The 25,171-nt window shown below is 39.9% G+C and overlaps 2 protein-coding genes across 2 annotated transcripts; both read left to right on the top strand.

The window, feature by feature from the left end:
- Nucleotides 1-296: 296 nt before the first annotated feature.
- On the top strand, nt 297-18,962 carry LOC114359153 (uncharacterized). Its single transcript, XM_028313419.1, has 3 exons — nt 297-675; nt 10,185-10,405; nt 17,927-18,962. Exons 1-3 carry the CDS (start codon nt 558-560, stop codon nt 18,830-18,832), a joined length of 1,245 nt encoding a protein of 414 aa, XP_028169220.1. The 5' UTR covers nt 297-557; the 3' UTR covers nt 18,833-18,962.
- Nucleotides 18,963-20,902: 1,940 nt separating this feature from the next.
- LOC114359143 (uncharacterized) lies at nt 20,903-23,503 on the top strand. The gene has a single exon (XM_028313407.1). It carries the CDS (start codon nt 20,903-20,905, stop codon nt 23,501-23,503), a length of 2,601 nt encoding a protein of 866 aa, XP_028169208.1.
- The last annotated feature ends 1,668 nt before the right edge of the window (nt 23,504-25,171 follow it).

The raw sequence follows: 25,171 nt of genomic DNA, 5'->3' as shown, positions 1-25,171 counted from the left end.
TTTGTTTCTTCAGAATGTTTTAATATTTTTATGCTTTGATTAATAACATTATATTTTAATTAATTATACTTATGAGAAATTGAAATGACTTTAACCATAATTATTCCATTTGATCACTGGAATAAACATCAAACTATTTATACCTATGTACATTTAATAAACTTTGATTAATGATTCTACTCACCGCTAGATGGCGTTAGACGTCTTCAGTGATGAACCGTTCGCCCGCCGCCATTCGTGTTTTTGTTTACTCGTAGTAGTAAGCGTAGATTGTGGTAGAGGGGCGGGCACAACCCAAGCAAATCAAATTCATTCATTCATTGCCGCGCAGGCCTGACAGGACAGTCGTCGAACGCGACTGGTTGTGAACGAACAATGTAATGAGGCGCGCGCGTTTAACGAACTTTTTCGACGTTTAAAAAACGATTTGACAGTTACCTACATTTTGAGTTGTTTTGATTAGTTTGACAACGACCATCGAAGTTTTGGATTTACAGAGCTGTGATAATTGTGATGTTATGATTGTGGTGTTGTGATCATTGGTAAAATGTTGTGAGATGCTCGTGGGGGAACAGTCGCCGGCACCACGAGTGGTGGCCGGATTGAGGAAGTTGAACCCTGAGTTGACCCCGGGCCCTGTGCCGACACCAGCTGATCCAAATTTGAGGATATCAGGTCAGTTCATGAATTAATATCGTTCATGTCGAGCCGATACGTTATTGTTTACATTACCATACCTACGTTATTTAGGTTACCTACTTATAACTTACAGGCTGTGCATTTTTGTTGGCATCTGAAGGTTCACTCACTAGACAACATTTTACTTGCATTGTTTAGAGAGAGTTTAGAGACAGTAGAAGAGAATCAAACTAGAATCTCTGGTAGGTACCTACCTACAGCCAAATGCCAAAAATACCAATTACCTACCTACTTTCCATCCATTCTGACTGGTCAGTGGTCAATTCAAATTAATCTCCTAGCTGACTTCTTCCCTCGTGAGTTAAAAGAATCGTGTTCACTACTAAGAACATATAGGTATTAGGTAACCTACATTTAAAACAATTTTATTCTAATTATCTTACATAGGTAGGTACCTACCTACTAGGACATTTAAGTAATTTTTACATAATAGGTAGGTAATAATCGAATCTCCTCCTCTTACTAACCTAATTATTGTTTATAAGATAACAATAGCCTATAATTTATTATCACAAATAGGTAATTTGAAAAACCCAGTAGGTAGTGCGTGTGCTTCAATCAACATAGGTAAATGCGCTGGCCTAGACTTGAAAAACACCTGGCGTGACCAGAAGTCAATTCGCCGGACAAAAAAATAATTAGGTCTATTAGGGACTCGCGGGCGAACGAATAAACCCTTTGTAAAATGCGTGTTCACTTCTAATTTTTTTGGTAAAGGTCATTGACCTCAAACTTGATCCATCTCTCCTTTACTGAAATCCGGTTAATTAGTTAATATTGTTTTTGCAATATTCTAGCAATGCTTTATGACTGGCAAATATTGCTATGAAAAGCTTTATTAGTTTGCTATAAAAATATGGAATTCAAAACTCAAAATGTCCAATTAGGTAGCTATTATCTTCGAAAGACTGGACTTTGATTGTTAGTGAGTAAAAAAAACACATGCACATGTCAGCATGATGTTAAACTGTGTACCTAGATCTTATATGTTTTACCTCCCCTATCTACCCGACTCGTTAATATTCAAGAAACCATTATGTTATCTCTTAAAACGTGAAAATTGTAGTTAGTCCAGTCATTACGTACATTCAAAAAAGAAAATGAATTTGCGCTTCTAATTTTTTAATATGTTGTAGGGGATACCTAGAAAAGCTTCACTTGAGATTGTCGACCAAGCTTTCCTAGGAGCTTTCGCCGCCATGTTGAAAAAAGGGGTAAAATTTGTTTTTCGGCAATAACTCGGCTATCCGATGAGATTCGAAAATTTTTGTAGGACACTTTTTGTAGCTTTCTTTGTGCTCTACAATAACGCCCGAACCATTTTTAGCGTATCATGCATCGTTATCGAGATATCGATCGATAAAGTCAAAAATTTTGGACACAAATTATTTCGGAATAATTAAATAATTAACGTCAGATACGTACAACATAACTTCGAAGGAAAGGTTGCAATCATATTCGACGGTTATCCGACTGATATGACACTCGCTGGAACGAAAACTTCGGAAAGAGTACGACGTTCGAGAAAAAACCAATCGCCGGAGTTCACATTCGATGAGACAACTACTCCAAAAGTTAGCCAGGAGAAGTTTCTCACAAGGACTCAAAACAAGAACCAACTAATACAAATGCTTTGCCGTTACTTAAAAAAAAGTAATTAAAAGTAATGAAATTTTACTTTTTACTTTTTAATTAATTATTTAATTATTTCGGAATTTTTCATTAAGACCCTAACTAATTATTTCGGAATTTTTCATTTTCATTTTATTAAGACCCAAAGAAAAAAAAAGAAAAAAACAAAAATTGTGTCCAAAATTTTTGACTTTATCGATCGATATCTCGATAACGATGCATGATACGCTAAAAATGGTTCGGGCGTTATTGTAGAGCACAAAGAAAGCTACAAAAAGTGTCCTACAAAAATTTTCGAATCTCATCGGATAGCCGAGTTATTGCCGAAAAACAAATTTTAAGCGTTTTCCAAGATGGCGGCGAAAGCTCCTAGGAAAGCTTGGTCGACAATCTCAAGTTAAGCTTTTCTAGGTATTTTCTTTTTACTTTTTAATATGTTTACAACATATTAAAAAATTAGAAGCGCAAATTCATTTTATTTTATTTGCCTTTTTTTCTGACGAAATGACTGGACTAAGTATTTTAATACCGAAACCATAAATTGTTCGGGTCCATTGCAATTTTGAAGCTTATTACTCTTGACATTTCTACATCACTCACCTGTTGGTTAGTTATTATTAAACTTTACGTCAAATGTCAATACTTAAGTCGACTTGCTACAGTTTTTTCTGTGTTGTTATTTTTTCTCTTATGGCAAAAATTAAAGACTTGGCAATTTTGTTATTTGTAAATTGCCTTTTCTGAAGTAAAACAATCATGATTAGTAACCTACTTATCTTATTAACCTGTCATCGTATTCCAGAATCCGTCTGAGTTTAACTCTGAATAAACCGAAATAAAAATCTACTCGAAACAAATTTACGTTACGTTATTATAGGTACAGTCAGCGTCAGATAGTTCGTGACCCAAAGTAGCCAAGAAGTTCGTCTAAGTTGTGTCATAACCGCCTCTGTGGTCTAGCGGTAAGACCACCTGCTTCAGACGAAGAGGTCCGGGGTTCGATTCCCAGTGGGGGCAGATTTTTCTGTTCGGTTTGGTTGGTGGTAGGGCTTGTTCTAAGTCCGCCTGGCTAGCTACCACCATCTTACCTAAGTCTGTCGCCATAACAATAATATGAACAGCATTGTTGCGTTTGGGCAGTTAGAAGGTAGGTAAGATAGCCAGTTCCTCCGTGGTTAAGGATTCCGGGTGAAGCTGGCTTCCACCTTCGGCCTGATCGTCACTTACCATCAGGTGAGATACAGGCCAAGAGCTTCCTCGTTGTGGATAAAAAAAAGTTGTGTTGTCGACTTTTTGGCCACTTTGGGTGCCACTAACTATTTGACCTTGACTGTGCCTACTTACTATAGTTCCCATTCGATACTGAGAAAAATAAACCACCTACACAAATGCAAACTCATGCTGAACATGCCGCGTGTTTGTAAACAAATACCATAGATATAATTTACCTATTTTTTATGTGTTTTATGAAACACCAGCCAAGTACGACTGTCTTAAAGAGGGTTCGTACATTTCCATCGCACTATGTGATTTTCAGTTAAGTGTTGTTAGCATCATATCAGCCATAGGACGTCCACTGCTGAACGTAGGCGCTGGATGCAGGCCGCTACCAACCGATCATTAAGTGACAGACCGATTAAATGTGTTAGCAAATATAAGAAGCCGTCTTTAAACATCTACGAGACCTTAAAAATGCTAATAACAGTCTGTATTAACATAATTATGTATGATAATTAATTTCAGTTCGCCATATTGTTTTGATACGAATAACATTGCAAAAAATATTCTTCAACGCCCCCAAACAAAAACAGTATTGTGTCCATCATTCTCGGAAACAACTCCGTGATAAAGGTCGATTGCGGCCGGATGAACTTGACAATGTAACGTTTGGCACGATGAGTTATACTAATTTACCGTAGTGCCACAATTTCATGCGATTTGTGTAGCCTTCAACCTGCTGGTTATTTTTACATCAAACCGTCATTAACATTATAGAATGGACACAGAAACTATGGTCATAACAGCGAACGTTTAGACGATAGGTCCGTATCATGTTCGAAACTGGATCATAGAGACTTAGATAGACCATTGTCCGTTTAATTATTGTGCTTGGGATTGGGATATTATAACGTACTAGCTTTCCGCCCGCGGCTTCGCCCGCGTGGATTTTTGTCTGTCACAGAAAAACTTTATCGCGCGCGTCCCTGTTTCAAAAACCGGGATAAAAACTATCCTATGTTCTTTCCCGGGACTCAAACTATCTCTATGCCAAATTTCATCAAAATCGGTTGCGAGGTTTAAGCGGGAAAGCGTAACAGACAGACAGACAGACAAACAGACAGACAGACAGACAGAGTTACTTTCGCATTTATAATATTAGTTGGGATGAGAAATGGCAATCAAATAAGAGTTTTACTCACGTTGTCATTGAACTTTAAAATCAACCAAACACAGGCAAATCTAAGCTTTTTTAAGAGTTTTAAATGTCGCTAATATCGGCCTTAGCCTATCTCTATAAGCTAAGTTGACATTTACTTTTCAAGAAGTAGTCGTACCAACTATGGTCAAATAAATAATGATCTGATCTTTGTCACATAAAAGTAACCAAAATGTCTGTCAAATAATAACAGGCAACTGGGTTCTTTTCATTAGCAGAGAGTTCTTTTCAGAAGCCTAGAAGGCTTGCGACATAAACTAGGAGGTTCGGACACGTTCGGATATCGGATATACGAGGGAATAATTTTCTTTTCAGAAAGATGGTTCAAGTTTATCCAAGCAAACTAACAATACCAGACGTTATGTACTTCCTCCTTGGCAAGATATTTTTTACTGTTGTATTTGTTCCTTATAAGGAACATTTAGGGGCTTAAAAAGATTATTAAAACCAAACAAAAATGTGTCGGCTGAGGCTCCCCGCTGCGCGAAAAATTGCAAGTGTCCACCACATGTGTCCGATCTCGAGAAGTCGTTTATTTTTATTTTAACGAACTAATTATGCAGCGCAAGCGCGTCCGAATTGATTTGTTGCCATGCCGATTAAGGGGCGTGAAATTAATTATTTTATGTAAATCCCCCTTTTAAAATAATACGGCGCATTCATATTCATGCGAATAAAACGACATTGATAACATGTAATTAAATTAGTCGAGTGTCGAAGGATTAATAGTTTTAAAGTAGTTTAACACTACAGCTGAAAATAATACAAATACCTATGTTGGTTACTGCAATTCATTAATATTTTATTTAAAGTAGTAGGTAACAAGAGCTGAACCCAGAGCCACAAAAGCTTCAGAACATTTAAGCGCCAAATTAATTTAGTTTAAGCTATTGTTTAAAGAAGAAGGCTGACTGTACATTTCTTTTTAAAGTTAAATAAATAAAAAATAAAATAACCACTCGGCTAAACAGAAATTTTTTTTAGTTTAATTTTATCAACAAAACAATGTTTTAATCCGTTTTAAACGGAAGTTCAGATAACAAAAACCTTATGACAATTAATTGTTTGAATTGTTTAGCAAATCACGTTGCTCATTAACTGTTTTTTATAACGGTCAATTTGTTCTTTGATGACTCAGTTAAGTAAACTTATAGACTTTACGCCTAGACTAGCTGTCTAGTTGTCTTTAATTGTTCTCGTTGTTTATTTTACTAATTAATGCATTTAGCCACGTAAATAGTTTTGTTGTTAATTATAATGACTGATACAAAACGCCGCGAACAAAATGTTTATTTAATGAATTGAAAATTAACATGTTATAATAATTGGTGCATCAAATTTTTTTTTCTATTTACTGGTAGGTTCTACTACGTACGACCAATCGTAAAATATGCAAATTAGGCGGTATCCTTCCGTTTGGCCAAATTACTTTTCGCCAAATTTCACTTCGCAAACAACTTATCGCCAAAGTTTCATTTCCCAAATGAACTTTTAGCAAATGTACTTTTCGCAACTATTTCATTTGGTCAAATTATCATTTGGTCAAATTTTACTTGGCAAATGTTTATATAGCAAATGTTTTATTTTGCCAAATATTATATCCCAAATAATTTATTTGGTCAAATTGACACTTCACATGCTTACCCACCGTTACCCACAAATCAAAGCACAAGGCAAATGATCATGGTTTTCACAAGAATTTTATGTAAAACAAAGAGATTGCAGAAAATAGTATGGATGCGAAAGTAGGTTTTGCAGAAAATAGTAGGTTAGGTTAGGTTAGAACAGTGACCCTTAACGCGCGAAGGCGAGCGAAGCGTGCCGCGGCAGCGGCCGCCGAGCGCTAGAATCACCTCTATTGTTAATTAATCATTTAGTTTCGATAAAAATAATGAAATATGAAAATAAATTTAGAACAAATATTATATACTACCCACTAAACAAAATAATAACCACAAGCTAATTTGTATTCCATTCTATGCACCAAAATAATTATTTTGTAAATAGTTTATCGTGAAATATTTTTGCCAAATGAAACATACTTTGCCAAACAATAATTTGCTAAACAATAATATGCCAAAAAAGACATTTGCGAATTAAAAGTTTGCAATAAGTTGTTTTGCCAAATGAGAATTTGCCAAATGAAAATTTGCGAAACGTTGTTTGCCATGTGATAATTTGGGAAACGTTTTTTGGCCAAACATTAGTAATCCAAATTAGGCACATACCTCTTAATAAATTATGTGTACGTGCTACACACATAACACCCTCGTATCGTATGTTACTCATTGCGGTAAATCACTTTGTTATGAAAATACTGTAGGCAGTTTGCGTCACTTGACAATCAATTTTTCTCCCTACATTCAATGTGCCTATACGTTTTGCCCAGCAACAAATTGCTGAATATTTTCCTTGTAACTGTTGTAACACGTTAGGTGGATGTAGTAGAACCGCCAAGCAAATGTAATAGTCAGCAATGGATTCATCTCTTTCTTGTCCTCCTCGAAAATCTTGTGCTTGTTTTAAAAATTAACAAACGATGGTTGCTATACGCCATTTTATTATGATCTGCGGAACTTCAGGCTATTTATTATTTATAATTTAGGTACTATCGGGGACTCGAACGCCTTGACACCTTAAGGGCCTAAATTGTTTGCACACACACGCTCGATTTCCCAGTTCATTCATGTTTCGAGTCTAAGCAGCGTCGGCGCACCACTGTAGATGTTTGCCCTAGCAAACCAAGCTCTATGTAAAGCACTTAGGATTGAGTATTGCCTATTACCCGCATCCGTAGCGCTCGTTTGGCAACGTCGCATTTTAGTCAATTTGAAACCCAATTAAGAATCGCTACAAAATATTATATGAGGCTTCGTGTAAAATTTGAACTAGCGATTGCCCGCTCGGGTCACAAAATTGCTATCGCACATTCCGAGGTAACTATGCAATTTCCCGAGAAAAAAGTAGCCCTTTCTACAATTATTGTTGATATTATGAGTGTAAATCTCATGATATTAGTTTAGCTAGTTAGGGCGAGAAATACAAAATCATACAATTACTTTCGAATTTTACTTATTTAATAGGTATTTAATTTATTCGGAACTAATAATTTAAAACAATATGTTATTGAATTAATTAGTAAAGAGTTAAGGAATATTTGTGGCTTAAAAACAATTATTGTAAGATCTGGCTATAACTTTCTTAAATCCTTGAATGTTAATAAAAACTTATAATAGGTTTCTATTTATTTTTAATGCATATTTTGTTTTCCGTTTTAAAGAAACACTTATCTACGTTATTAAAATTTAATATAAATATTGCACTAGGTAGCAATGATCCAGGTAATTGGTTATCGTAAATATTATAATATTAAGTTAGTTTTATTTCAAATTCAATTTTTTATTGCACATTAAGTGTCTTTACACAAGGTCTTAAATCTATAACAATTAAACTTCAAACTAAATAACACTTAAACAGTTAACAATGTATAGATAAGTTTGTAAGTAAATATAAGAATTATTTTGAGAGGCATGGTTCAGTAATCGAGCGGAGGTCAATAAAAAGGCAATCAAACAGTCCAATTACTAGCACGGGTCAACACAAATCAATCGGTTATTGATCACGAAACTTCACAAAAAAACAAAGGAGAGAATATGTCGACAGATCGCCAAAGCAAAAAGCAGACAGACCTCGTATAAAAACACAATATTAAAAAAAATACATATCTATTTGTTTGTAACCAAATTCTATTATTAAAATTCTAAGGCTCAGTTGCACCATCTTACTTTAACTTTAACAAACGTCAAAATTCTGTCAAACTCCATACAAAAAGCACCGGTTACCGTTATAGTTACGGTCAAAGTTAGATGGTGCAACTCAGCCTAAAACTAAGAAAGATTGAAGAAAAAGAAACATTTCGTTTTAAACCTTAACCCTATGACAATAAAGTGCACAATGGTATTTCGTATTGCAACCTAAGCCCTGATTGTCTCTTATTGGTCGTAGTAAAAATATAGTAAAATGCGTAACCAATTAGAGACGGGGTGAGCACGTGACCGGAGCGATGCGCTTACGCTAAAATTTCTACAAAGTGATCAGGCGGAAGAGTCCCCGATAGTACATAACCTATACAATCCACGCTTTATCCTCGATTTTCAGAAATAAAAATTTTCACATTTAATGTTTTGAAAATGGACCACAACACAAATCATTAAATTATTTAATTTCATAAAGATAATTTCAGGAAGATTCATCAATAAAATAAATTTTGCTATTTCGTAAAAGCTTTCAGTTACTTATGCTTCGAACAAAAAATCAACTACGAGTATGTTTACAATTTTCTACCTCACGCGCTGACCGCTTATTGTGTGTGGTGTGGTGCTGTGCTTAACTTATTCGAACCAATTTAACTGTGTGTCTACTAAATCTCTCTCTGTTGTGTCAGTTTTTACGTAAACTACCACTTTGCCTACGATTGTCCGCGAAACACCTCACGTGTTGATATAACGCGCCAATCACATCTATAGGCTCTTAGATAAATTGAGAATTTCCAGAGATGCCAAATCTGAAGCCAAAATGATGAGTGGTTTAAGTTTGACAATCGTATTCAACGTCACTGCAAATAATTATTTGATTAAATTTTCTGTATCATTTTAGTCTAAAAATATAGACAAAACCAACACTCATTATTTTTGTGATATTACGTAGACCACTTAAAATGTTATCTTATTTGACCGTTTAATTATCCATCTAGGATAGTTTGGTAATTATGTAATATGTATACTTTGGAATTAAAATAGCTTTTGAAAAAACGCGCCTTTATCTCTGGGGACACGAATACGCTTTGTAACGCTCGCAACCACGCGGTGGCACTTATTTATAGCCAAAATGTAGAACAAGCACATGTAATTGATGACAGTTGACATACTTTTTTGAGCTTTCATTTGTAAATAGACCCACAGGAGTGCCATCCTTTTGTGATGTTAATTTTCAGAGCCTTTTTTCCTGAAAAGTGACCGTAATTAGGATATTTAGGATCGATTGAAAACTGGTCATACAAAACAATCATCAAACATTAATACATGATCTATTCAGCTCACTAAGTATTAAAATCTTTGTTAGTATAAGGAGGTAAAAATATGGCACGATAAACTCAATTACTCAAATAGATTCTCCATAGAAGCACATTGACTCTATTATAGTATTTGCTAGCAGCTTACAATAGAAAAGTTATCAATGTCCTTTGAAGTTATCATTATCAATCATTAACTTTACAAGAAGCAAGTGGAATTACCTGGATCGGTCGTTGTGGAAATCCTTGGGGAAGGCCTTTGTCCAGCTGTGGACGTCTTTTAGCTGAATCCAACTTACGAACGAAGTAAAATTTATCAATAATGCGACGTCTCATTGTCCCCAGGAGTCCTCCGTCAGTATTACAATGACGACAACGTATCCTGGGCGTGGGTGCGGGCCGCCGTGCGAGGCGGCTGCCTGCTGGCCTGGCGCGAGGGTACCCTGCCTAGGCGGCCCGCTGCCAGGCTGCCCTTGCGAGGGCTCCACCTCCGCACAGCACCTACCCTGCCTAATGCCTTCCAGTTGTCGAGGATGCGCGACGACTCTGCCGTTGCCACTTTTCAGGTAAAGAAATAAAGAAGTTTCCAAGACCTGTTCGAGGGCAATAGGTGTACTTAGGTCCCCTGCCTCGGAGGCCTGCTGCCAGGCTGCCCTTGCGAGGGCTCCACCTACGCACAGCCCCTACCCTGCCTAATGCCTTCCAGCTGTCGAGGATGCGCGACGACTCTGCCGTTGCCACTTTTCAGGTAAAGAAATAAAGAAGTTTCCAAAACCCGCTCGAGGCAATAGGTGTACTTAGGTAGCCTGGCGCAAGAGAAAAAAAATGAACTTTTCAGGTAAAGAGCTGAATAAGTTTCAAAGACTAGTTCATGGCCTTATCGTACTTAGGTCCGGTAGTTGAGCTCGTGACTACCACGGGAGCACAGCCTGAATCCTTTCTGGTGTCAAGGCTTCATAAAGGCACTACTGGTGACAGTTTTCACGTAAAGTAATTCATACAAGGAGAGAGGTACAAATAAAACTATAAGAGAAGAAATATTTCGTGGAATAAATTTCGCGTTCTCTAGTGTCTGTATTTACCTATCGAGTGTCATCATTTTATAGCCTGACCAGGAACATAAAAACCCTCGCCATGTTGCGGAAAACTAATGGTACTAATTTCTTTTAATGGCAACAGTAACTGAAAACTTCATTGACATGTCACCTTGCATGTCAGTCTATTGCTGTCAAAGTGTAAACAAACTTTATTTTAAATGTGTGCAATAGGTTTTATGAATTAAATTGCTAAAATATTTTTATAGTCGTGAAAGAAAAGTGGTTCACAATGTGTTAAAGTATTCGTCGAAGAGAAATACTAAGGGTTCGGACAATATTTTCATTGAATAATGTTTCCGACAAAGGTTGTCAAATGGACTGACATGTTTATTGTATAGTACAGTCCACTATGAAAATTAGCTGTGGTTTGTTTCAACTACCTATTTTAAAAATTTTGACACTTTCTAAGTGTTGAATTTTATGAGATTGGGAAAGAAGTACCGAGTTTGAAGCGTTCATGAGCAAACATTGCAATTGAATATTCAAGTTCTGAATTTGATTATTGATGAATAATAAAATAAATCTACTAGCTCGATTGATGGTTTCATTTAATTTATTTAAATAAGGTTACCTATAATAATATTTTTTCGTTAATTTATGAAAATATCAAATTAGCCCGTAATCCTGAATCCTGATACATAAAGTTAGCCAATTAATTTAACACAAGTACGACTGTACTCAGTGTTGCACTATCAAATGTAATTGACGCGCCACTATGCCAGGGTTTTTATGTTCCTGGTCAGGCTATAACTTATATTTCTTCAGAAGTTTTTGTCTTAGAAGTTTGAAGACATTCGCTGATTCAAACAACCGAATTGAGCTAAAATTATTCTGTCAGCTTAGTGTTTTACACTAAGAAAGAGGTAAATATAGAAACCCACATGATCATAGCCTTTCAATTTCTATTCAACTTGGCTTGGAACATACAACTTACCCTAAGTAGGAAGATAATATGACACCTGTTAGTTGCTCATACGGTACATTCCTATATTTAGCATTAGCATTTCCGTCGGCTCCGCTCGGAGTGTCACGTTTCTCTTACGTTTCCCGGTGTGAAATCGTTTGGTCGCATGCGATCGCACGATAAGGCTAATCTTGACTGGTTTGACAATGTTCTGACATCTCATCACTCAGCTAAACTCTGATAAGTTTCGGCATATTAAGTTTTCTTGAAACGTTAAATAATTCAAGTTGTATGCAATACAATCCGTGAAAATTGTCTAAGTAACTATCTCATATTTTTTGTGATTTTATGCACCTTTTACATAGAGAATACTACTCGTATAAGATATATAAAAGCTAACTGCTCGTACATTTCTTCTGTATTTATCTCGCTTTATACATTGCGCCTATAATGTCATGTCTCTCTGATGTCAATTAAAGTTTACGTGGTATTACGTGGCGTGTGACATTCGTGTTCACACGCCCTGTTACACGCATGGGCGTCTATTTAACGTAGCAAGGTGAACGCACCTTTACTTTCAAACTCATCGACTATGGCACTGTAGAGCAAAGGAAAAGCGTCTAGAAGAGTTGCTTAAGTGAAGCAGCAACGCTATGCGAAGTCGACCGCACAGCGTTGAATAGAGCTCTGTGATTGATTCGTGTATGTCACTCCACCACTCAAGTATTGTCTATAAATAGGTTTTTGGGATTCTGTGCGTTTACGCTCACTGTGAGACCTCATAGTAATGTTTGTGACTACGGGTGTTTGAGTCTACCTACATCTTCATGCAGTCACTTTTCTTGTTGCTTGTAATGCTGTTGCAGTAATGAAAGTGACGTTTTTGCTCGATTTGAATATTAATTTGTAATGGAATCGAGCGAATTAATTAATGCAAATTAACACGCGTCGTGTGTGCTGCGTGCATGACCTATCTTACTTGCGTGCTTATTATCTATTATGATTTTCCTAGGCCTCTAGACCAATTAGTAATCGTGACAGATTGAAGTTCGTTATCGCTATCTTTTTTAAGTAATTAAGTAGACGTCACTTCTTCTTGTCGTGTCGACAACAAACCTACACAATGTCGGCCCAAAACTACGCCACAAGAATTAATTTGTCACTTAATACCATAAGACATAGTCTGCCAGTTAACCTTTGGGTCAATATCCAGGGTTCCTTCCAAACTGACAAGCATCTAACAATATTACAGACCATATTTCCCACATTTCTGACAAGGACTGAATGAGCAAAGACCCGGTCGTGACCCCGGGTCTAACGGATCGGACGTAGAGAAACTTGTTATCTATTTGCTATACCTCATTAATTAGTAGCATAAGGCGAGCTTAAGGCCATAGTAAAACATACTCTGCAAGTTAAACTCTTTGGTCAATATCCAGAGTTTCTTCCAAACTGTCAAATGTCTCATGACATCACAAAATATCCAGAATTCTGACAAGCATAATATTATATACCATATTCCCCACATTTCTGACAAGGTCGACGTATGAATGAGCAGGCCCCGGTCGTGACCCCGGGTCTAACAAGACGAACCTCAAAAACTTCTTAACTTTGCTTTACAATTATTTGTAGCATTTAATGCGAACTTAGGGCCATAAAACGCACTCTGCTAGATAAAACCTTTGTCCTACTTATGTCCATCAAAGGAAATCCAGAATTGATATCAAACTGACAAGCATATTCCAGAAGATATTCCCCACATTTCTGACAAGGTCGACGTATGAATGAGCCCGGTGACCCCGGGTCTAACGGATCAGACGCAGAGAAAGGTTAGCTGTTTGCTTTACCACATTATTAGTATAATGTAATGCACTCTTTTTCAGAGATTAAGGCCATAGTAAAACATACTCTGCAAGTTAAACTCTTTGGTCAATATCCAGGGTTTCTTCCAAACTGTCAAATGTCTCATGACATAACAGAATACCCAGAATTCTGACAAGCATATACCCCACATTTGTGACAAGGTCGACGTATGAATGAGCAGGCCCCGGTCGTGACCCCGGGTCTAACGGATCGGCCGCAGAGAAACTTGTTAGCTGTTTGCTTTCGTTTTCATACAATCGCTTTCACTGAAAGATTCTTAATAAAAAGCTCAACGAATCTGCTTCGGGTCGAACAGGCTGAGATCTTTGTAGTGGTATTCTATTCATAATGTTCTCACATTTTATTATTGACTGCGTTTTCTGTTAGGAATAAGCTAAAAATTTAATGTTGTCACTTGTAGTGTGAAAAATTCGCGTCTTATACAAAATGCAAATAATCGACGGATCATTTATCAAAAGAATACTTATAAGAAACCAAAGAATTAACGTTAAAATGTGAACACTAAAAATCACAAAAACTTTATAAGAACAAAGCTAAGTTCTGACTGTTACTGACCTCATTTGACTAAATTTTGGTTTTTCCCACCACAACAAACACATTTTCAAACCTATCATTACTTTCTGAAAGTTACCAGACCATAAATTTAATTTGATTATTTAAGTCTCGACAAAGGATTAGGCGTAAATGCTTTTTACGCCACGTTATATTATGTAAATCTTATCTCTTAAATACCAATTAATATCTTTATTTCCTATGTACACACTTAATGTGTGTTTATTACACAGTACACTATAAGGTTATGGTTTCCCATTGTTATAGCTTATGACGAATTGCCTTTGTGATTTTTGTGATGGCTTTTTACATTGGAACAGTTGAAGGTTGACTTTAACACCATGGCCACTCGTATTTCTAAGTTAAACGCATATAAAGTGTTACGATTTCTTATAAAAAGATGCAATTAAATCTAATGTGTAGATAAGGTCAGCTGCAAAAGGAGTTAATGCACTCATTAGTCAAGGTTTCAGACAGAAATGTAAGTGCTAATGAGAGATGAAATACAGTGTTTGCTTAATGCCACAGGTTGGCAAACTTTTAAGCTTTTAACTCATGTCACCCCAGAATTGTCATCTCTAGACATTTTTCAGTTACATAATAGTAAAGTTTCTATTCATTTATTCCCCCAATGTTGTACAGCATGCTGTTGTCGGAACTTTCTGGCTCATGCATTTATTTAATTTAACAATTATTTTCTGGGGGCAAGGTAGAGCCGTCGTGACCACGGAAGCCAGGGATGAAGAAGTAAGGGCAATACTTCTTTGTCTTTTGCAATATTTAAAAACAAAATAATCCCACTTGTTTTGATGAACCAAGCTATCTGTGAAATTGCTTTTAAAATTCAGTTTTTCGTAAACTCTGTTCTGCATTACAGATTTTAAACTGTTTAGGGTCAGGATTTCAATTTTAACCAGAACCTAGACGAACTATATTTTGTTAAATCAGATCAATATTAATTGATTCCGGGTATTACCATGTCTCCCATTTTCTTTATTACAGCAGCTATTTGTTGGAGGTGTTTAGCAAGCTCTGTGTGCGGTGTTACGTGATAACACTAACCTATTATTTACTTTAAACATAACAGTCTCACTATAATGAGTATACGAAACTGTCCATTCAGAGGCGGCAGTCACGCGATCATTTTAAAGTTTTTGCTAGACATAAATAAGGAAGAATTTACGTCTCATGCTCCCAATTTTATTTTTTCTGCACCAATTAAAAAGCAGGTAGACTGAGCTCAGAAAGCGACATCTGTTTATAGTTAAGCAAGCAGCCGAAATATCGTTTTGTCCCATAGATTCAGTGTAAAGTTTTCGGTATTAAGATTTCCAAGCCAAAAATTTCATCTCAATTTATATCATCTCAATTCTAAAACCCGGACCTTAATCTTAACTTTTGGTTATTTTTAACCATATCCTTTTTATTAATCTAGAGACATAAATATGTTTTGAAAGAAGGAAAAATATTTTTATTACTATAGTTTACCTAAATGTCTAAGTCTAGCGTAGTAATGGATCTTAAACTCCCCGCAGACTGCAGACTTTTAGTTGGCCGATAGTTGGACCTGATTCTAATTAGCATGAAGAATCAGCCGATACCAATGTGCGCACTTTCATACATGTCCATACTGATTAACAGTACCCGACCCAACTATCGACAAAATTTAACACTATTGACGGAAGATGCGCTTGTCATCATAATCTACAATCGTTTTAACCAGCAGACTAGTGTAGCCGCAAGCAAACTTTCGTTTCCGCGACAAAACATCCTGCCGATATCCGGGAAAGCAATCAAAACGGTCGAAAACGTTTTTGTCTGCCAGTTCCTATCGCGTGACGGTCTTCATTGTGGCTAGTGTTGCGAATCGGAGTATCGATAGGAAATAAATTTCGCATCATTATCATCAAGCGTCATATTATTACTTTTTAATTTTTTGTGTCTTTAAAGTTGTTTTTAGTTTCACTCACCTATTTTGTTGCCACCATCTATTATTAACTCTAACTCAGGCATTTTAGATATTTCTAATTACATTCTTATAAGCCTATTTACATGACCTCTGTTCCAGTCAAGAACTAAGTAGACTTGTGATATTGTTTCAATATAAAATTTCGTAAGTCTTCTTCACAATAAAACTGAAAACAAATGGATTGGTCATCCATTAGAAGATTAAGTAGGTTGTTAGCATCGATGTTCCCATCAATATCGATAGTAAATAATAACTACTTACTGCTGGAAACATCATAAATTAGTAGTCAGGAAAACGAAGCATCCGGATAATGCCTTATTTCCATTATCATTAACTTCATGAAAACTTGGGTAATCGGTGAAAATTAATAGTGATCGGAACTCATCGTGTCTGTTATTAGATCGTTCCTCGTGATCTAATCGATTATTTGTTGTACTAACTGCTAGCGATTAAAAGTTACTCGTACTGTTCCTGGTAGTGGTTGAGTAACTGAAATCGAATATTAATCGAATAACATTGTAGGTTAGAATTCATTTCGTCTGTATACTAACCAGTATTCAGGCAACACCAGTTTGTACTGGCCTAAATTACATAGCTCAATATAATCTCGTTTGATTCATAAGCTAGTAATAATCTTACTTATTTGTAACGCCTTGTTGAAGGCTCTCCATGGACGCTGAACTGTTTGAGCAAAAAATACAATTTAAAAACTTGTCAATGTTTGTTAAACGCCAAGTTAATATTTGCAAGTGTGAAAAAGTAAACATGAGAATTTTAATTTTTACAACCTCTCAACGTGCTTAAGTCACATGTAGTTTAGAAAGGCACCAAACCGGTTCGTTAGTTTTTTCGCTTAACAAAAACAGTCAAATCTTGATTGCATGTTTAACTTAAGTACTGACTTGCGATCAGTCGTTCGGTCACGTACACCGTGGTCATTGTCTATACGACAATGCTTTCATAAATAATAGCCACTGCTCCCAGTAATGACACAGTAGAATCTTTAGTTAATGACCACATAAAATGTTTTGAGACATGGCACAAATATCGAACGCTGATAACCCAACTGAACATTTTCGACACTATCTTTTGAGTACTCGCAATACTCGATAAGAAAGTAAAAACATTAGCGGCGCGCCCACAGATCTAGTTTAGATAACACGAGTTCAATTAGAGTCGATTTGGTAATAATTTTAGAGACACACGACGCCGTTCCTTGCAATATTCTTAAGAAATTATTATCACATCCGTTCGTATTGCTGGTTAAACCTACTTATTCTTAAGAGGAAGTTTAAGCAACGTCTTGCGAGACCCCTTCGAGGCGACATTCTCACGATTCGCTCACTTTTATATGCCTCTATAAAACGAAACGTCGTAAATCATCGCCTTTTGTGTGGCGACCTTTTGATGGGGCTGTTTACCATAAGAAGGGCTAGATCGCGAAGGTGTTGACAAGTAAAGAAATCACGTTTGATCAATCCCTAGAACTTGATCTCGACATAATGTAACCAGGACTAGTTTCCTCTTTCAAATAGCCCGTTTCATTATCGTCACCCTAGACAAACGCATTTGAATTCCTCATTCCGGTCCGATTATACCAGGATTAAACCCGATTCTCGTTCTTTGTTATAATAGAGCCATAAATAAGTTTTGTGTTAACATAATTCTCTCATTGTTGCAGACATGCAATGCGGCGGAATATGCCAAATGGGTGCGCGCGCTCTGCGTCGAGATACTCGGCCAAACACCGCTACCACAAGTCCGATTCCTGGACGTACTGTCAGCCGCGGACACAGCCAAAGAACCAAAGAAGGAGGCCTCGCTCCTGGAGACGCCCTCCTGCCCTCCCCGACCGCCGCCGCGGGCTCGCCGGAGGCTGCTGACCTCCACCGAGACGCAGCTGCCGCGCCGGGACCACTCGCCCGCCGCGACCGACGAGGGCATCGTCGTGGAAGACGACGACTACGACTCATCGTCCGATCGCAGCCTCGACTTGACCCTCTCCCTCGACGCTTTGAAAACCACAGACGTGGTCGACGCGCCTGTGCGGAAAGCGGAGGTCATCAAATGCGACAACTGCAGCAAACTGAACGCGCAACACCACACGCTGCCGCGCGCGGCGCGCTCCGGGGAATCGGAGCAAGGTCGCCATCGTTACCTAAAACGCTGGGAGGGGACGGCGGGGGGCGCGGAGCGGGGCAGGCACGCGATGGAGGCGGCGAGACGGAAAACCGCATCGCTGGAGAGCAGAGCGAGGTCTTGCTCGCCGAATGCGCACGAGGCGGTGGCGAAGTACGTGCCGGTGAGGGAGCGAAGGGCGCTGTTTGAGAATTTGTCGAGGAGCGGGGGGTGTGGTGGGTTGGCTAGGAGTACGGAGCAGCTGACGCAGCCGCTGGTGGCGGAGACGACGCCGCGGCGCGCGGCCTCGCTGCACGACCTGCAGGCGCCGCCGATGCGCTCGGTGAGCGACCTGCGGCAGTTCTTCGAGGCGGTGGCGCGCGGCGTGGGCGCCTGCTCGGGGCTGCAGCGCCACAGCGCGCCGCCCAACCCCGCGCCGCGCGCGTTCACATCTCTCACCTGCGCTTGACCCTGTACATACTGTAGATTTGTAGATACCCCGGCGTTGACCGCCGTCTATCTCACTAAGTCGTTCGTTTTAAGACTGTTAAAAGTATTGTTATAGATACCTAATATAAAATGAAATGTATTATCTATTATGGTGTGGTTTTATTCAATTACCCATTACCCAGCGATCTAGTTGTACATGAGCGCGGGCAGCGAAACTATGCGAGTGGATTGCGTATTGCGTAAGTGAGCGAGATATTATTAGCGTTGCCTAAGCTTTGTTTCCAGCCCTGACACGGCGTAATAAGTAACAGCGTTTTGACAAGAGCCGCTGGTGAAATGTCACTGGTACGTTAAAGGTCGTTGGGTTGAGTCCCTCGCGCCATTTGTGTCGCGTACGTTCTCTTACAAAACCGAGCGTCGAGTAAACCCATTGTGATCGCGTACAGTTTTTGTTTCGTCACGTGAATTGTGCGCTCCCATTGAGCTGAATGGAGTTGGATCGTTTTCTGTAAAATCATAACCGCAAACGACTCGTTTTGTTCTTTTAACTTTCTGAATACAATGTCGCAAAAAAGAGTTCATGCCGCAAACAAACAATGACATAAGTGCGGTATAATGTACCCAACCATTTGAGTAGAAAAAAACATAATTATCTCAAACAATACAAATTAAATCAGACAATTAACCAAATATCTCTTAAAGTGACAGCAATATTGAAGACGATTATTAATCAGCATAACTCATTCTCAGAAGCAAAAAATAGTCATCAAGATGTATGAAATAGTTTCTTTTAATAAAGATTGAGTCCTTAATGATTCATGCGACATTCTAAAGATTTCGTTATCATTAGTCTGTCTCTACCGTCTTGTTGGGGACGACTCGCCGAGAAGAAGGAAATCGGCGAAATAGTGGCGCGAACGAATGCGTACACCGTTGCGCGTAAACTGTAAATATGTATGTTTGTATGTTAATTATTGAATATTTAAGGTTTTAACATGTATTTGATGGTCTCTGTAATAATATTAAATAGCTTGATATATAATTTATGGAAATAATAACCGTTTATGTAAGTTACGTAAGTAAAGATGGAAAATGATGAATAATTCTTTATAGAAGATGTAATTTATTAAGGACTAAGTTAAATCGTAATATATAAGGAAAGACGAAACCTATGTACTACTTTTTACATGAAAATAATAAAGAGGACACATGTTAATTAAGGAAAACAAATAATTAAGAAAAGGAAGATAGGGAATCGCTTAGGAGTGAGCGAGATAGGCATGTGAGCGCTCACGGACGCGTCTGTCTGAGAGGGAGGGTTTGAAAGAGAGATAGCCTACATTCGGGCATGGCGATTGGTGTAGATTATGGGCGATTGCCGCGACTAAACCCTCGCTCTCAGACAAGACATAAGAAGCGCGCCTCGAGCCCAAAAGTGAGTTAGTGAGTTCGTTCCTGAGTTAGTTCGCAGTTAGTTCAGTTCGTCGGTTCGTGAATCCAGTCAGTGCAGAGAAATCGGAATAAGTGCGAGTCGAGCTAAGCTCCTCCTAAACGCGACGCGGTTGCCCTATTCGGACGGGCGAAGTGTAATAGTGTTAAGGACAGGACCTCATAGTTGTAGTGAAAGTTTGTGAAGTGAGAATAAAGAAGCTATACAGTCCATTGTTTTATTATTTAGAAGCTATCGATGAACGGTTGGCGGTTCGAACTCCGCCGATCAGACCCAGTGCACGCACCGACACACCGAGCGGCTACTTCAGATCCCTACAGTGGGCGGTCGTGCACAGTTAGGTCCTTCGAGCCGGATCTACGGAACCCCTGGATCTACGGCACCCTGGAATACGGAACCCTGGGGTAGGGAACCCCGGACTACGGAACCCCAGAATACGGAACCCCAGACTACGGAACCCCGGACTACGGAACCCCTGGTCTACGGAACCCCGGACTACGGAACCCCTGGTCTACGGAACCCCAACTAAGGAACCCGAGCTACGGAACCCGGACTTTGGAAACCGGAACGTAAGGAAGCGGGTCATAGTTGGAACCCTACGGACGACGAGCACTTAGAACCCGATTAGCAACTGGAACTATGGTGGTTACCCGGAGCCAAGACGGCAGGGAACCCGCGGAGGAGCAGCCGAGAACGCGACAAGCCACGCTGAGGCGAACGTTCGCGGAGCCGCCGCAATCACCTTCGACTGGACCACTACGAGAAGAGGGTCAAGAAATGGAACCCCCGAGAGGAGAGGGGCAAGAAAGAGAACCCTCACGAACAGAGGTGCCAAGAACTGTGACCATACGTGCGCCATCAGTGAGGTCAACCTCAAGTGCGACCGCCAGAATAAGAGCAGCGGAGATCGCGGCAGCGGAACGGTTGGCTGCGATTAGAAAGAAGGAACTTGAACTCGAAGCGGACCTTATAAAGAAACGTTTGGCCGCCGAGATCGAAGACATTCAAGAAGAAGAGAGAGTTGCGAGCGAAACCGGCGACCACGCACACGAGCGGGTCGAAGGCTGGCTACGCGAGCAGCCGATTGCGACCGCGACAACAACGACGCGTGTTGAGGATACGGGTGTGCCACGGGGGGAGCCCCCCGATGAGGGGCGCTACTCAAGATCGCCGACGCGGACGCCTGCGCGGGAACGTCAAAGAAGCAGCGGGCGCGCTATCGAGCAATTAGCAGAAGCCATCAGAGATATGGCATATCGGCCGGGCAGACAGGAATTGCCAATATTCAGCGGAGCAGCAACGGAGTGGCTTCCGTTTAGAGCGGCAATCCGTGATTCCGGGATTTTAACGAAGGGAACACCGGCCGACAATCTAGCAAAGCTGCGGTCAAGTTTAAGGGGAGAGGCCAGAGAGGTCGTTGCGGCTCTACTTTACACTGCAGCAGATCCAGTATTGATAGTGAGAACGTTAGACCAGTACTATGGAAGGCCAGAGCACATAATAGATCGTGCGCTGGAAGAGATCAGACATCTGCCGAAACCAGGAGCCGCAGCAATGGATCTCAACAAGTTCGCCATCAAGCTCCAGAATATCGTATCGATTATTCAGAACATCGATAACAGTGGATATTTGATGAACCCTATGTTGGCGAGGGATGTTATTGAGAAACTCAATCCTCACACACGGACGAGGTGGTGTGACTTCGCAGCGGACAGGAAGCGGCCGGGGGAATCAGACATCGTAGCACTGTCTCGCTTTCTAATGGAAGAGGCGGACAAAGCGATGATGTACTCCTATACGCCGATGGCCTCCAGTTCCGGAACGCAAGCCTCAACTTCGAAGCCGTCAGTGAAGAAAAGTGCGCGAATATATAACGCGAGTGAAACGACCGCACGCAATGACAATAATGGACAAGTTAGTGACAATAAAAGACAAATAAAGTGCGTGTGTTGTGGTGGAGATCACGTAGTGCCAGACTGTGATCGGTTCAAAGACAAAAGTGATTCGGATCGGTGGGAACTGATAAAGAAGTGCCGATTGTGTTTCCTGTGCCTAGTGTCCACTCATAGACGGCAAAACTGCAAAGCCCGTGCTTGTGATCGTTGTGCTAGACCTCATCACCACCTGCTGCACGCGGACCGGAGAACTACGCCTGTGCAGGAGACCGTCGTGACTGCGACCGCAACTACGGATCGGCAGGTACTTTTAAAGATGTGTCCGGTGACCCTGCGAGGCCCTCTAGGAGAGGTAAGGACCTACGCCCTTCTGGACGAAGGCGCTACGGTCTCACTGATAGACGCTGACCTAGCGAAGTCGCTAACCAAGGGCGGGACGCCGAGGCCCATAACCATCAAGGGGGTCAATGCGACAACGAAAGAAGAGGCCAGCCGCGAGGTGCAGTTAACCATAAAGGGCCGGTTCGAGAATGAGGAGCACGAGCTGGTATTGAGGACGATAAAGAACTTCGAGCTGACACCTCAGACAGTACCAGGCCGAGTATTGAAGTACCCGCACTTAAAGGACATAGAAGGTCTGACCTATGGAAAGGCGAAGCCACAGGTCCTAATAGGGGCCGATCATTGGGACTTGCTCGTGGCCACCGACGTGAGACGAGGAGCAAAGCACGAGCCGGCGGCAACTAGGACTCCGCTGGGATGGGTGGTCCATGGGATCCTGCCGTTCAGGATAATAAAGAAGAACGGTGGAACGGTGCTCCACATCGTGGACAACCTAGAGAAGATAGTGGCTTGGAATTTTGAAATGGAGGCGCTCGGTGTGGGTGTGAGGAAGGCCACCAAGCCCGCCGAGGAGAAGGCCGAATCAACGTTCAGAGAGACAGTGCGCAGAACACCAGACGGGCGCATCGAGGTAGGGTTAACCTGGAAAGAAGGAAATGTTACCCTACCTCCAAGCTACAAGGAGGCGCTGAAGAGACTCGTGAACCTCGAACGGCGGATGGACCGAAATCCGACATTTAAATCAAGTTACGAGCTGCAAATAAGAAGATTAATAGAGAAAGGATATGTGGAACCCGTGACACGACTAGAAGAAGAAAAGAGGTGGTTCCTTCCGCATTTCGCGACGACAAATTTGAACAAACCAGAGAAGATACGCCTGGTTTTTGACGCTGCAGCTCAAAGCGACGGACGCTGCTTGAACGACTATTTACTGGAGGGGCCTAACCGTCTAAAGGACTTACCCGGCGTCNAAAGATGGAAAATGATGAATAATTCTTTATAGAAGATGTAATTTATTAAGGACTAAGTTAAATCGTAATATATAAGGAAAGACGAAACCTATGTACTACTTTTTACATGAAAATAATAAAGAGGACACATGTTAATTAAGGAAAACAAATAATTAAGAAAAGGAAGATAGGGAATCGCTTAGGAGTGAGCGAGATAGGCATGTGAGCGCTCACGGACGCGTCTGTCTGAGAGGGAGGGTTTGAAAGAGAGATAGCCTACATTCGGGCATGGCGATTGGTGTAGATTATGGGCGATTGCCGCGACTAAACCCTCGCTCTCAGACAAGACATAAGAAGCGCGCCTCGAGCCCAAAAGTGAGTTAGTGAGTTCGTTCCTGAGTTAGTTCGCAGTTAGTTCAGTTCGTCGGTTCGTGAATCCAGTCAGTGCAGAGAAATCGGAATAAGTGCGAGTCGAGCTAAGCTCCTCCTAAACGCGACGCGGTTGCCCTATTCGGACGGGCGAAGTGTAATAGTGTTAAGGACAGGACCTCATAGTTGTAGTGAAAGTTTGTGAAGTGAGATTAAAGAAGCTATACAGTCCATTGCGTTTTTATTTATCAAGAAGCTATCGATGAACGGTTGGCGGTTCGAGCTCCGCCGATCAGACCCAGTGCACGCACCGACACACCGAGCGGCTACTTCAGATCCCAACAGTGGGCGGTCGTGCACACGTCTAGTCACATCACTAATTAACTCTACTGATAGAGTCAAAGTTTGGACAGAGCTTTCTTATCTTATCACACGTAAAAATATTGATAAAGCAGCTGAATTGTATACAAATACTTGCATACTTCTCAATAATCAACAATCAATAAATATTCGATCCTAAATAAACGAAAGCAAATCACTGGTGTCTATATTTATAAAAGCGAAAGGTCACTGATTGACTGACTGACTCACTCATCACGAAATCTCAGAAACTACAAGTGCTAGGAGTCTCAAATTTTGCTTGGGGATTCCTTTTAGGTGCTCACTAAGAACTGATTTTACGAAACTCCACCCCTAAGAGGGTAAAACGGGATCCACGAACGGTTACGAAGTTGCGGGCGGCTGTTAGTCTATTAATAAACAGCTTAAGAAGACTCAGTAGGATAGAGTAAAATTATTCGCGTCAATTCTAGTCTAACTTCAAAGGGTAACATTATTTATTTAGAACTTTTCTGAATTCAAAACGTAGTATCATATTTTAATTAGTATACATACAGTAAGCCATTCATTTTCATTACTAGAGTCAGATTTCAAACAGTTGCATTATTTTTAACCGATTGATTGATTATTATATTATTACTCGTTAGGGCCAACTCAAAAAAATGAGACTATTTCTATACTGATTTCAATATCGTTATTAATTTTCATTACCGAGCTTAAAATTAATCGATAAACTAATTTATAAACTTATTTTTCGTAGTTATTGTTTTTTGCTTTATGACAAGGTAAAACAAGACACCGACCCACTTATGCCGTAGGACGAGTTGATGAATAATTGTAGTAATTGGTTATTAAATTGGATTATTATCTCTATAACTTTGCTGCCATTAAAATAATAAAGTTGTAAATAAGCGGCGAGGCATGTTAACAAATACTTTTGCATAAATTGACGTTGGGGCCACCTGACTTGTGTTTATCTAGAAGGGTTCTTGTAGGTACATATGAGTTTTTAA

Source organism: Ostrinia furnacalis, unplaced genomic scaffold (genome assembly GCF_004193835.3).
Source record: "Ostrinia furnacalis isolate ACB-3 unplaced genomic scaffold, ASM419383v2 OfSCF4239, whole genome shotgun sequence".
Lineage (NCBI taxonomy): Eukaryota > Metazoa > Arthropoda > Insecta > Lepidoptera > Crambidae > Ostrinia > Ostrinia furnacalis.
Note: the sequence above shows the minus strand (reverse complement) of the source record. Positions and strands in the feature narration are given on the sequence as shown.

Coding starts and splice junctions, on each gene's coding strand:
- LOC114359153 (XM_028313419.1), top strand. CDS start 558: ATGCTCGTGGGGGAACAGTCGCCGGCACCACGAGTGGTGGCCGGATTG. Junction 676..10,184: donor TCCAAATTTGAGGATATCAG/GTCAGTTCATGA, acceptor CATTGTCCCCAG/GAGTCCTCCGTCAGTATTAC. Junction 10,406..17,926: donor CTGCCGTTGCCACTTTTCAG/GTAAAGAAATAA, acceptor TCATTGTTGCAG/ACATGCAATGCGGCGGAATA.